We start from the raw sequence: 15005 nt of genomic DNA, 5'->3' as shown, positions 1-15005 counted from the left end.
ATGCATGAGTCTGATGGGCATAGTCAATCAGGGTGAACTTCAAGTCGCGAGTGATGTTGCTTTTTTTTTTTTTTTTTTTAATTTTCTTTATACTGAAAATGTGCTTTGTTCAAAAGAGTGCTGCAAATGTCACTTATCTTTTTAACATCAACTTAATAAAGAAAATATAAACACCTGTGTCCAAAATTATGAATAATATTTGTATCTACCGCAATATACATTTGGCCTACGGTGCCACTCCCTCCTTTTTATTTCATGCAATTTTTCCTGTTTACTACAAAGAAGAGCTACGGTTGCTTATCATACACTGGGAAGGTTTGCCAGAAAGATTCAACTACAGTGCTAGATTACTGATAAACCATGTCTACATCACAACACTTGCCCCAGTGACCTGTACTATTTTTGCTCTGTAATACAGATAAGGATTTGAGAAAGTTTTTCCTGCCTCTGGGGTATAATTCAGGCAATGCTGGGACTATTACAATGAGTAATCACAGAAATGTTTGTATCCCTAAAACAAACTATATGCTAAAGCTTCACTAATTTACAAATATTTCATTTGTATTGGATCTAGTTGTGTCAAGACTGTGCATTGCAGTTAGCTGAATGATAGGAATACTATATATTGTGGATTCAAATTTTTTACTTCCAAGCTGTAGCTGGATGAAGATAAAAGTATCTCCGTTCATTGCTCCACATTTTGGAAAAAAAAAAAAAAAAAAAAAAGCTCATTCTAGCTCTTATCAGTTTCATTTTTTATCTGAGTTTTTAAATGTACAGAAATGGTCAATGGTTTTTATATCTAAGGAATATTTTTGATATGATTAAAAGAAAAACAACTGTGCCAGTATCTCAGTGCTGGGTCCTTGTCCAGATTTAAGAACCGACTGTGCTAGCCTCTCTCCCTCAGGAACATGAAGAGATTACACTGCTTCTGCCTGTAGCACTTGCTAGTGGGTGGTCCTAGGGTGGCAATACAGACTAGGCTGAGCTTTGTCTTCATGGTAAGAATGTTGAGGGATGGGATCTTGAAGGGAATGGCATCTAAGAATGAAGGAATGGGTTAAAACCTTATAACTCCACTTGGAACTGTCCTAATATTTTGACTCACTATCAATAGTGGGTGAGGAAAAATACATACTGGAGTTTCCACTGTAAAAAAATTAAAGCTTGAACAAGGAGAACAGCAGATGAAAATAACTCTTATCTCACACACACATGCACACACACACACACACACACACAAAGAGAATATTATGCATACATAGACACACACAAGCAAGAATGTGTATTTTTATGATAGGTGCTTGGAAATAGACATTCTTAGCAAATATGGATGACAGATCAATTGTAATTTATTTTCTTTTAACACTGTATCATCATAAAGAAAACTGGTATAAATGAAAAATCTATTTCAAATATCTACATCTAAAATTTTAGGCAGTGAAAAAGCACTTTGTTGACAAGGAGTGTGGAATGATGAATGTTAATTGTCAGAAACTGCTGAATGCCTTTTTTTTTTAGTTGCCACAAACAAATTCACATATCAGAACGAACAATACTGCTAAATATTCCTTTTTGTTGTTGTTGTTAAAACGCACTGGGGAAAAGAAAACAAAAAAACTGGAAATTCATACATCTTTCAAAATTTTGAAATTGAAGCAATATTTAGAACCATAGATGAAGAAACACTGTGGCATTGGTGTAATATACACAATGCACTTGGTTTTTTTTTTTTTATCTGTAATGTACATCAAATACTTTACAACAATGCATTAACAAAAGGCAAGAAACATCTTGCTGTACAGAGGAAACCCCAAATGCAACTTGAAGCCTAGATTCACAATGAATAAGGATATTAAACAAAGTGTGAGAAGCTGTTCCCCATAAAGTATGTAAACTGCTTAGTGTCTTGTGCTTAACTCTTGACCCACATCCACTGTCATATTCACCCTCCTTCCTTCAGCCACATTCAGTGTACAGCACCATTGTTTTAAACTCTATAGGCCAACAGTAAAGTTGTCCCACACTGTAATATATATATATATCTATATATCTATCTTTCTAATGACTTCCATGTTTAACTTTCATTTCTTTTAGCCTTCTAAAATATCTTAAATTTTCCATACTGATTATCAGGGCCTTCCTATGGAACAGGCTTTAACAAACTAAATCTGCAGGAAAAAAATGTCTTGTGGTATGCATGCACATGCACAGTTCCTGGAGCTTTTGTGTCTTGCCCAAGCCTCAAACCCAGGAATCTGGAGAAGCTGGATAGTGGCTTGTTTCATAGTTAAGTTCACTATAGGGACGAGCAGCTGAATAGAAGTCGACGTAGTTGCCAGTTGATTTTAGTCCCAGATGCATGTTGTATTCGCTTGCAGGTGGGCGATGATGCACTTGATCCTCAAAGAAGGACTCATCATAGTTTCTTGTCGAATTTTGAAACGGCTGATACGGTTCATAATCTTTTCTACTGGGCTCCTGTGGAACTGGCTGTGTTGAAACCTAGAAAGATAATAACACCCACAGCTTGTTAGGTATGAGTAACATTGGAAAACAAACTAGCACAAGGGGTGCACAGCCAACAGTTCCAGCTCATTTCAACTTGTCAGGCTGGAGTAAGAATGCTGCCAGTAGTGCTTTATACTCACATTTATTACTGCTGCTAACAGATGCTGGTTTGCTTAAAAAGAGGTAGTTAAACAGCAAAGGCTGTAGGATTTAGGCTTAGGCTGTGTGAACTAGTGGTGGGTTTGAGCCATAATCCTGGAAGATTGGAGCCAAACAATGTAGCTTGCAGCCACCTCTACTATAAACCCTGATGTGTTCAGTTCCTTCCTGTATCTTACTCAGATTCTTATTCTGTCTCCATATAACTGGACATAATCATAGGACTCAAATGTCTAATAAAGACACCGAATTAAACAAAGTTTTCTTTGGGGAAACCTTTGGCCCATGCATTTTTTAAAGATAGAAATAAGATGACTCAGACCAAAATTTCTAAACCTGGGTGACTAAAGCTTAGTATCAAGGCACCTAAATAAAAGTGGTTGGATTTTTCACAGATGCTGAGACTCAGCAGTTCCCACTGAGTTTAGTGGGATTTGTGGGTGCTCTGCACTCTTACAAATTGCTTTACTTAAATTCCTAAATATGGATTGAGGACCCTAACTTGAGGCACCCATATGTGAAAGTCTTGGACTTAGTGCCTTGAAATATATCCCTTTCCTACCTTTAAATTGAGCTATTTCCTAATCTCTTTATTCTCTAACATTTAAATATTACGTCACTCCTGCATTGCTGTTATAGTTCTTTGATAGCCTGGGATCTTGTGTATCTATGACGGGACAGAACACTCTTCCTAATCAATCACAGAAGCTAATTCAAACTATTTCAATGATTTGTTTTTGCACAGCTGAGCCTGAAAGTTTTGATAGGGAAAATTTAAACTACAAGATGAATTTTATAAACCGCTGCTAAGTATCTTCATGACTGGATGTTTTTCTAAAAAATATGCTCTAGTTCAAGCACAGCCACTCCACTCAAGCTGGAATTAATTCAGGGAAGTTGTATTAGCTGCGTTAGTTAGCTCAGACCAGATGATCACAATAGTCCCTTCTGGCCTTATAGTCTATGAATCTGAACTCCATTCTTTCTGCTTTGCAGCCTCTATGTAACTACAGCCAGCTTTCCACTGCATCCCTTTAAACATCTGTCCTTTTCTAAACGCTAGAGATCACAGCTCACTTTCTTATGAGGAGCATGTGTAGCTTAAGCTTGTGCTAGTGCTGTTCCCAGACCTGCCAGCACCTTTCTTTCCTCTAAGGAGTCCCTTGATTGGCTCCAGTAAACAGATGAGAGAGTGAGAGCGCGTGCGAGAGAAGCAAAACATCCTGTAATAATCTAGATCCCCCATAGTGCTGCACCTCATCCTAGGTTGTGAATATTTTTGGAAATTTTAAACACCATTTAAAAAACCAAGAACCTTTAAATCTTACTGAATGTACTCTCATCCCACAGGCGACGTTCTGGTATGTTTTTAACATGCTGTATGTATAGTAGAGGCTAATTTATGATGTGTGGGTGCACTGGGAAGGAGGGAAAAGATGCAGTCATGCTTTCCCCGGTGCAGCTGGACAGAAGGCAGCTGTAATTTGGTGACTAGGACACTAGGTGGTCTGGGACAGCTGGCAGGGTAACTGGCCAGTGCTGACTGCAGTGCTCTCAGCCCCAGCGTTGGCGTGGCCATATGGCCATGGCCTCACCAGCCGATGGCTGCACTGCAGTCCCGACTGGCGTACAGGTTAGATCTGCAGAAGAAGTGTAGTACCTGCCTCCACTAACCATGCTCCCTCGCTTGCTCTTCCACTGCACAGGCACAATGCCTCTGGAGACTCTTCCTCATGTAGAGCCTCCCAGTGCGGCTCTAGCTCACAGAGCAATCACAGAACTCCACATATAAATCCTGCTTTCTCCCTTCACTCTAGCTGAGCCCACTACACACCACTGAGTATGACATGACATCACATGCTGCTGCATGGAGAGATCTGCAAGGCTATTGTATAAGCATCATGGCCAACACCATGTCCCTGGATGTCTCGGTATTTAAAAGCAGGGGAAGGAGTACAGCTGCATTGGGACCACTGCACAGAGTGTCAGTGTCACCCATCAACTACCACTGAAGTTAATGTGAGAAGAGGATGCTCAGCAAATCACAGGAGGTGTTCAGCACCTCACAGGATTGGGCTCAGTATTATTACAGCCGCCGTGGTTTCAGTACGCCTAGATTCCAGGGGGTTGTTAGTAACTTGGACAATGTTTCAGCCCAAATGTTCAAACCTGGATGCCTTGGAATAGAGATTTGGATACACAGCTATCCCAACCCAATGGAATACAATTGTATTTAATGCTAAAAAAGCAACTACAGACCTGAGACTATGGCTTATTCACCAAAAGACACTTTTTTTGAATATACTGGCCTCACATAGGCTAATTGTAATGGGCATCATAAATGCTGACTGCTGTTGGAAATGAAACTCCCTTGGTACTGCATTAGCTCACATATTTTGGGAATGCCCCGTATCAAGAATTTCTAATCTGAGGTGAGTCAAAGGACCAATTTGATAGTGGATGTTAAATTGGAGCCCCCCCCAACCCCTTATGTTTTGTTCTTGGAAATATTCCTGCTGCCTGGAGAGTACCTGGTAACAAGGCAGAGTGGTTCCAATGTGCAGCTTTGGGTGCTAAAAAATTAATCCTGCGAACATGGAAAAGTTGATTCCCACCAAACATTGATGCCTGGCTCACTGATATGGCTGATCACACAGCTAACAAATGACTGGCATTCTGCAGAAGGGGTATGCCCAAAAATATAGAGCGATTTGGGATGACTTTTTTTAGACATCTATGATTAATGTAGACCCTGAAGAGAGACATGTCACTTCCCCTCCCAGCCCTTTCACCTAACCCTCTTTACTTCCTTTGTGTATTGTGATGAATCTGGTATTTTGGTATATTTGTTGTTTTGGGAAAATGTAAACAAAATTATAAATACAAAAAGCAAAAACAAAAAACAAAACAAAACCCCAACACTCTTGGCTACCTAAAGTTAGTCACGGAAATAAAAATGTCCTATTTTTTCTGCAATTTCCATGAGTTGTGTGTTCTCTGAACCTCTGCGAGTAGGCTTGTTTAGATGTCTAAATATTAGGGCTGGTCACAAAATGTTCATCAAAATCACGTTTTGACAGAAAATTGGGTTTTGAATTAAACATTTTTTTCTGCAAAAAGTGCTGCTTTCCACAGAAAATTTACATTTACACTTTTCATCAAGATATCAGACACCTGGAAACCGAACAGCTTTTGGTTTTCAAACTACAATTCCCATTAGGAATTGTGGGGGCATTTCTGAATCACAATGTTTGGTTCTCAGCCAAAATTTTCTGCAGAAAAGACCACTTCTACTAAATACGGATTTATGTACCTGACAAGTTTGCACCAAGTTCAAAAATTTTTGCCTTAAATTTGCTGTCTCATTTCCCATTCTGAAAAATGGATATAACACTTACATACTTTATGGGAATGTTGCAAAAATTAATTAGTGCTTGAGCACTTTGAGATCTGTGAATGAAAGGTGCTATTTAAGTGCAACATAGCATTGTCTATCATACAATTAACAAACAAACAATTCCGCAATAATCTGAAAAGCACTCTATTGATGGGGGATCAGGAAATGCTCTTTTGTATTCTCCCCCACCCCCAACTCCATATTCTAATAAGGGGTATTAACTTGCCAATTAAGGTACCAGTTAAATACACAGACTGCTCTACGTTTTCATGACCTGTTAAATGCACACTGTGGTTTTAATGGACAGACTATTCTAAAGGATTTCTATTTAGGGTGTGGGTCTATGCTTGTGTATGTGTACCATTACCTACTGGATGGAATGTACACACACATGCACAAATTTCCTCTTTAAAAAAACCATTGTGGGAATTGATGTTTGTGAAAAGTGCCCGGCTGACAAATATGGAAGCTAGTGGCCTCTATTAACACAGATATAGCACAAACAGCTCACACTAAGGATGAAAGGGTAGATCTCTAGGCCCATTCAGTACTTGGCATCTCTGCTGAATCTTTTAAAAAAGGAGAGCCAGGTACAGTAACTCCTCTCTTAACGTTGTAGTTACGGTATGTTCCTGAAAAATGCTACTTTATGCGAAACGATGTTAAACGAATCCAATTTCCCCATAAGAATTAATGTAAATAGGGGGGGTTAGGTTCCAGGGAAATATATATATATACGTATATATATATATATATACACACACACACAGTATAAGTTTTAAACAAACAATTTAATACTGTACAGTACACAGCAATGATGATTGTGAAGCTTGGTTGAGGTGGTGAAGTCAGAGGGTGGAAGAGGGTGGGATATTTCCCAGGGAATGCCTTACTGCTAAATGATGAACTAGCTTTTGGCTGACCCCTCAAGGGTTAATACATTGTTGTTAATGTAGCCTCACACTCTACAAGGCAGCACAAATGGAGGGAGGAAATACAACAGACTCATGGCAGTGGCTGCAAAGATTCCCTGAAACGGAAAGTGATGATGAACCCACACTATCCCACTGGAGTGCACCACTCCCTCTACTTTCCAAAGTGCCGGGAGGTGCGTGTGTGTGAGACAGAGACACACACCATGTGTGTGTGTGAGTTTGTGTGTGTGTGTGTGAGAGAGAGCCAGACAGACACACACTCTTTCTCTCTCACACACAAACACATGGTATGTGTGTGTGTGTGTGAGAGAGAGACACACACACACACCATGTGTGTATGTGTGTGTGTGAGAGAGGCAATCTATTTAGAGTGGGATCAGCGTACTTAAAGGGGCAATGCACGTCTCTCTCTCTCTCTCTCTCTCTCTCTCTCACACACACACACACACACCGTGTGTGTGTGTGTGTGTGTGTGTGTGTGAGAGAGAGAGAGAGAGAGAGAGAGAGAGAGAGAGAGAGAGAGAGAGAGACGCGCATTGCCCCTTTAAGTATGCTGACCCCACTCTAAGTACATTGCCTTTTTAAGTAGATCAGCAAGTTGAGACAGCAGCTGCTGTCAGCAAGCTCCCTGAGCCCTGTCATGTCCCCCCAGTTCTGTGGAGATTGGGTACAGGAGCGGGGGTAGAGGGACACCCTGACATCAGCAGCCTTCTTCCCCCCCATCCCCTGCACAGCAAGCAGGAGGCTCCCGGGAGCAGCTCCAAGGCAGAAGGCAGGAGCAGCACATGGCAGTGGGGGGAGGGACACCTGAACTGCCCAGCAATTGATAGCCTGTTGGGCGGCTGCCGCACAGGAACTTAGGGGAGCTGATAGGGGGGCTGCCAGCCTACCCTGGTTCCGGGCTGCTCTTCCTGCAAGCAGTGGACAAAGCAGGCGGCTGCCAAACAACGTTATAAGGGAGCATTGCACAACTTTAAACGAGCATTTTCTCGAATTGATCAGCGACGTAACAACAAAACAACGTTAACCAGGACGACTTTAAGTGAAGAGTTACTGTAGTGTCAATGACAGTGTTGTTTTTTGTGGTGCAGATACCTGACCACTTGGAACTGGATACACACCACCAAATTAATGGAACATAAGACATCAAAAAACCATGAGGTTCCCACTACTGGATGAGCTAGTGGAATTACTTAGGCAGAGTCCTGTGCTTTTGTAGTCTATGCCACATATACACATGTAGTGTCGTCTATGTACTATATGCCATTATAAATTGTTACACATTTTGGAAACTTGGGTCCAAATTCTCTGCTGGTACAGAAGAGCACAACTCTTTTGAAGTCAATGGAATTGCTACCACTTGCAAAAGCACAGAATGTAACCCTCACTGTCCACCCTTCTCTATTATTTTAATGTTTTTGATTGTTCTAACAGGCAAAACAATGAATACATTTGCACTTTTTGTAGAGAAACTAGTGTTTTACTGTACTCACATACCTGGTTGTGTTTGATATCTTCAGCAGGTGCACCATAAGAATTCCTGTACAAAGTTGAGATTCCAGCATTTTGAGCTAAAGACAGAAGTAAAGGAGAAAAGTATTACCAGACATGACTCTCTGCAGGATTTTTTGCAGTGATTTTGCTGTTATTACACTACATATATTAACATAATACCAGTTAAGATTTGTCCCAAGTAAAAAACATTCATTCTGGAATGAATATATATATAAGAGTTAAGAATTGGAATCTTTTAGAGGTATATTGAGAGAATGATAGCTTTTTCTTTTTTAATTAAGAGTGTGAGATTCTTAATTTGGGATTATTTCCTTCTCTTTGCGGGTTAGTAGATTAACTGTGCTGATTAAAAGTAACAAAGAAGGCAACTGAATTGCATCTTTGAAAGCACCAGCATGAACCTAAGCTTCATGAAGTGTGGCTGTTATGTGAGTTCACTTTTACTTTCACTTGCAAATTATCACATAAATGGCAGACTTTCCTTTTCTTCCCTTACCACCAAATAGTCTCATTCTTCACTTTGCTGTGCACATATATATCACTTAGTAATGTTAGTAGGTGGAAGTTATACTGAATCTGTGGATTTCACACATAAGTCAATAAGAAAACTTGGTATGCAAACAGCAATAAATCATAAATCTCAGGCTAAATACATTGTGTTACAGTATATCATTTATACATTTAACATGCAACTATAAATACTGGGACTAAAAAACCTGGCACTTTTGTTCCTTGGATCAGACACTTAGGATGATGATGGCCAAATGCATGAATTAGCTGCACTGCAATGCTGCTTTTGTTATAAGGTGAAACCAACCACTTGGGGGAAAGAGATTTAAATTAGCTCCAAAAATGAACTGCCAAAAGGCTGATACCTGGTGAAAATGAAGCGATCTGGATGATGAGGCCTCAGCCTGTAAACTAATATCACTCTTCCCCAAGATGTTCCACAGTTAAGCTCATTGAGTGAATTGAGATATGAGCCTGAAAGTGTTGAGATGAAGCAGTAATTCTAGGGACAAGAAAAATATCACATCTGTCCTTTAGAGATGCTCACATTTTTAGTAGGGATTTCAGTTTTTCTTCCTTTCCAATAACATTTTGAGCCCATGGGTGTCTCAAATGGGGCTGATTCTGCCCCTGCATTTGCCCTTACAACCTATCTGAGATACATATTGCAGATGTGGTTGGAAAAAACGTGTGCACTTTGGATATTTGCAAGAATGCAAAGTAAACGATTTGTGCAGTGGCTGCAGGTCACTCACAGGGAGCATGAATATAGAACAGGTACTTACCCTACAGTAACTGTGGTGCTTCAAGATGTTGTACATCTTACAAGAACATAAGAATGGCCATACTGGGTCAGACCAAAGGTCCTTCCAGCCCAGTATCCTGTCTTCCAACAGTAGCCAATGCCAGGGGTCCCAGAGGGAATGAACAGAACAAGTAATCATCAACCATCCCCTATCGCCCATTCCCAGCTTCTGGGAAACAGAGGCTAGGGACACTATCCCTGTTGTAATCAGTGTGGTTCCTACTGTAGGTACATATGTGCATTAGGTACATAAGACTATAGTTTTTCTGAATAGTGGAGCATGTGCCTATGTCTCCTTGTGCTCCTGTACAAGGGCAGAGTGGGAGTGGCTGTGACCCTCCTTCAGTTCCTTTGCAATTCAAAGCCCAGGTTAGCTGAGGACTCTGAAAAGCAGGGATGGAGGGCAGGTCAAGGGATCCACTGACTATAACATCTCAAAGAACCAGAATTTCTGCAGGGTAAATAACCATTTTCTCTTTTTGAGCATGTGTCAGTGTGGATCTGGTGACTGGCAAGCAGTATCCCCTCTGGACAGGTGAATGAGGAAGGCCAGTCAATTAGTCAAATAATGAGTAAAGCACTGCTTTCCTGAACTTGGCATAAGACCTGGCTGCCATGTCAAGGGTGCAATGTTTGACAAAAGTCAGTAGGTTGCTCTGCAGGTCTCAGGAACGGTCACATTCCTGAATCAGGCTGAAGATGCTGCTTGTGCCCTGGTGTAGTGTGTGGAGTACATGGATTGTACACTGACATTTAGAGGGAAAGGCTCACCAGCTACTTGATAGCAGGCGGAGCAACACTGTGTTATCCGCTTAAAAAGTCTCTCTGCTGGGAAGGTTTGGCCTTTTGATGAGCCGAGTATAATCACAAAGAGATGAAGAAACGGTCTAAAGGGTTTAGTCTTGTCCAGGTAATGGAGCAAGGCTCTGGAAACATCCAAGAAACCTAGCTTCTTCTCTCCTGGTGTCGAATATGGCCAATAGGTTGACCAGTAAGGCCTGGTAACTTGACACTCTGAGTTGTAAAGAGCAGTAATAGTAAGATTTTTCTCCCAGACACACTGAGCCTTTTTGGGTCACTGTCTCCACACCCCTACCCCCTTAGAGGTACACTTGTTTGATTTAGACTTTTACTGCACTGCTCAAACATCTAAGGAGTCTGGGTTGTGGTGGGCATGGAAGTACTCAAATCCAGATTGAGAGACCTGGTACCTTTTCTCTACCTGTTTTGCAGTTGTAGTTATAACGGCTGGTGTCTGCCACCAGGCTCTAGCCAAGTGGTGGGCAACCTGCGGCATGAGACAGTTTGTTTACATTGATCGTCTGCAGGCACGGCTGCCCGCAGCTCCCAGTGGCTGCGGTTCGCCGTTCTGGACTGGCAATTGTGAGAATGTCGAATTTATGGAATTCCTCTGATGTGACCAAAGTCTTTAGCTCCAGAGTTTCAACTATTCTCATAAACGGCTCTGAGACTTGAAGACATCCAGGCTGGTACTGGTGACAAGGAGACCACCTTGTCAGGTGACAAAGATGACAGGTCGTTTGGTGGTGTTTTTGCTCTAAAGACCTGTAAGGATGGACTCCCAATAAGCTCAATAGGGCCACAGAGGCATGCCTTTAGGGTGTTTGGTATTGACTAGAACAATGCCATTTCTGCTGAGCCCTAGGGGGAGAGCTGACAGGTCTTTCAGTAACAGATCTCAGAGGAGCAGGTTCTATATTTGAAGGTGCTGAGAATGTATGTCCCAGTGACATGTGTGGATGATGCTGAAGTATATGATGCTTTTAGTACTAGGGGTTTGCACCAGTATGGATAGGTGTCTCAGTACTGATGATGGTCCCCAGAGTATTGCCATTGTCTGTAGACATCGACACTGAGGGATATGACACCAGAGAAGGCTTCCTCTGTGCCACAGGCTGCTCCTTATTATCAGAACTCAAAGCCATGTGGGTCTTGGTGGCTGTATCCCTGAGGCTTTATTTGATCTGTCTTTATGGGAGGACACTGAGCTCCACCTGGAGTCTCTGCCTTTGAGATCAGAGCGGCCCCTCTTTGTGCTGAGCTTTGGTATGGTAGGTGTTGGCAATGGCTTTGCTGCCGATGGTGCCTGAGGTTCCAGTGCTGTGCAAATGCCAGGTCTTTCCTCATCACCATCTTCTCTGCTCTGGTCTTTGGAGTCACTTGCCTGCTAGATGGTGAGCTGAATGAAGCTGGCTTGTCCATTACCCAGATCCAGATGCCTGTTGTCTCAGGATCTCAAGAGACCTTCACAGATTGCTCCAGGAGATGAAGTGCGTGTCGCATAATTTACATTTTATTATGGAGAATGAAAGGCACATTGAACATTTACTCGGTATGTGGGGCTCTCCTAAATAGAGGAGGCACCTCCTGTGTTCATCCATCAATGGAATTGTCCATCAGAGGACAGGCACAGCTTGAAGCCCACAGATTTCAAATCCACCAAATTGAAAAGTCTTGTACAGACGGAGTGTCTGGAGGACCTGTGCACAGGGTCTGATATAAATACTCAGCCCAGATAGATTGGTATCATTCATGGTGGTCATTTGTCACAGAATCAGAGGAGTTATGAAGATTTTATGAAGAGTTTGAAGAAATTTAGCCAAAGCTAAACTAGTGGGTCAGAAGTTTGCCAGGTTCCATCTTACTGCCAGGGTGGTAAAATGGAACAGAGGGTCATAGTCTTAATGCCCTCACATAGCAGCATGAGGAGCTACAGAATGCATACACAGCCCCAACGGACACTGCTGTTCAGAAACAAACAAACATCATGTGCATGAGGTGAATGGAAACCACACGGACACATAGCAGAAGAACAGAATATACCCGCTGAGAGAATTTGTATCAATGTTGTTATGCAAATCACAAATTCACATTGTAAAATATAAACAAAACATAAACGGTACAGAGTCCTCTATTTAACATATTAGAGGAAAAATGGCACTCTAAGAGTTTGGGAATGCCAAAAGTTCCCAAAGCAGAAAACTGAGATAGTTTAGGGGAGAAGATGAGAGAGCTTAATCTCTTGAGTCAATTAAGAAGTCCACTATGCCTGGATGAACAGTTGACTATTGATGTCAAAAACTACAGAGGCGAGAGAGGGATGAATCGATCCACATTTTGTGGTTTGGGCCCATTCCTTGCTGAGATATTGTATACATGTTAAGACATGTAAAATTATCAGGGGACGGGACAGGGAGGATGAAGAAGGAAGTGATTTTAAGAAATGGGGGAAGAGGCGGGATAGAAGGATAGAAAGAAGTATGGTGGTCAGAGAAAGTGAGGCAGCAAATGGGAATTGGAGCTGCCAAATTACACCCCAGAGGTGGCTGCATTTCAGTGATGGATGAATTAATATTTCAGTGTTTGTATATTTTCTGTAGTAACAATAGGTAAGTACAAGTGACTACTGCAGATGCTGATGTTACCATATCCATTTATATAAGGTAAAACTGGGAAGTTTTTAAGGGCCACCATGATAGACCAATACAGTTTGGGAAGAACTCTGTGGTCCCCTGGTGTGAAGGATGCTATATAAATCTAAACTACCCGTATTATTTTATAAAATGCCAAGCATTATATTGGTGAAAGTTAGCAGACAAATAATTCTCCTCAGCAGCCTTCTGTGAAGAACACACTGATAACCTTAAGACCAGCTTTGAAAAGGATATAGCTAGATATTTATGTGACAAAGATATCACTGACCTAAGTCTTCCCATATATCTTAGTTCACTTACTTGATTCATGGTTTAAGATTTACATTCGAGTTTCATGTTCCAAAAACTGCTGACTCTGGACACATTTATAGTACTTTGAACAAGAAGTCACTAGCCCAATGCCCTCGTAAGCATAGTCTGATAGTCAGCAAGAAAGGGAAGGATAAATCAGTTATAGCCAGTCATCTGCTCCTTGTACTGCATGTTCTGCGTCTTTCGTTACATTCAGCAGAGCTCCTCTTCTAAAATATAGTTCAGAGCAGTAAAGTTAAAACATTTGTATGTTATACAAATACCAGCCAGTGTGGGGGGTCTCCTGCTTTCTTATCACTCCCAGCTTCCTGCATGATGGAAGACGTGACACTGGCATACGGGATGACCCCTTTGTATGATGGTTTCTTTAAGAAAAGCAGGCAGTAAAAGTTCCTTTGGCAATGGCTGGAGAAAGATATTTCAGATGCACTCCCTCCTGTTTGTGTTCAGAATGTATTTTCAGGGCAACTGGAATGTGTGTAGGCTATTAGATGAGTAAGCCTGAACACTGACATTGAAGGGAAATGGACATTCTTTAAAGTAAGCCTGGAAAATGTTGATCCAGAAGATGCTTCTGCTCCTGGAGTAGTTGATATAGGACACAGATGGTGATGCTTAATGTCAGTTCAACAGGAGAAGCCACAAAGTAAAAGAAACATGATCTTCAGAGCACAAATCCCATGAAAGCATATTAAAACCTTGTTTTCCCTGATTGGGAGGGGAATGGCTGAGAGTCAAGCTACGGCATTTATTTATGGTAGTCACACATTTTTAGAGAACATAATAGGTTTGTTTCCTTTTTAATTTGTTTCTTATTATTGTTACAGTCCTCAAAAATAGGCTAGTTGTGTGATGACCTGTAAATGTAGCAAGGTGTTATAAAAGCAGAGAGAGCAAAGGAGAATGATCATACTGTTCCTGCTTTTCTCTTAGTCATCCCTCAGGAAATCAATGGTATTTCAGAGCTGCTTAATTCATTAATAAGGAACTTTTTACTCAATTGTTTATTTCATAGCTTTTCACTCTTTTCTGCAGGCTTCACAGACTTCCCCACATATTCCCTTAGTGACAGGAGGCCAACATTACTATTAAAAAAAACCCCTATCAGGTAGCAACCAACAGTTCACAGGACATTGTCTGGGACTGTAACCTGGGAATGGCTTTGTAAAACCTGGGACAGTTGTGGATAAATGGTCATATGGATATATTGGTAGATATGCATGCTATGTAAGTCAGTGGGAGAATTGCCTACATTTCTTGCTCTGAGCATTTTTCATTGCACCACAGAATAAGAGGAAATCTATGCATCACAACTCCAACTTGGCAAAATATTTCTCTAAACCTCACATGCTCCTTTACAACCCATCCATGTACTGACTACAGTTCAGTGATGGATATGCAAA

General features: G+C 41.3%; 1 protein-coding gene across 2 annotated transcripts in view; it reads right to left on the bottom strand.

Moving 5' to 3' along the window:
- Nucleotides 1–2247: 2247 nt before the first annotated feature.
- CTNND2 (catenin delta 2) overlaps nucleotides 2248–15005 on the bottom strand; it is a 535412-nt gene continuing 522654 nt past the window's right edge. For both annotated transcript variants that reach the window (XM_065399924.1, XM_065399925.1), the window contains exons 16-17: nucleotides 8503–8576; nucleotides 2248–2508 (exon numbers count right to left, since the gene is read on the bottom strand). In XM_065399924.1, the coding sequence (XP_065255996.1) occupies nucleotides 2248–2508; nucleotides 8503–8576 (335 nt within the window). The remainder of the gene's footprint in view (nucleotides 2509–8502; nucleotides 8577–15005) is intronic.

The sequence above is a fragment of the Emys orbicularis genome, chromosome 2 (genome assembly GCF_028017835.1).
Source record: "Emys orbicularis isolate rEmyOrb1 chromosome 2, rEmyOrb1.hap1, whole genome shotgun sequence".
Classification (NCBI taxonomy): Eukaryota; Metazoa; Chordata; order Testudines; family Emydidae; genus Emys; species Emys orbicularis.
This window is presented reverse-complemented; position numbering and strand designations above follow the sequence as displayed.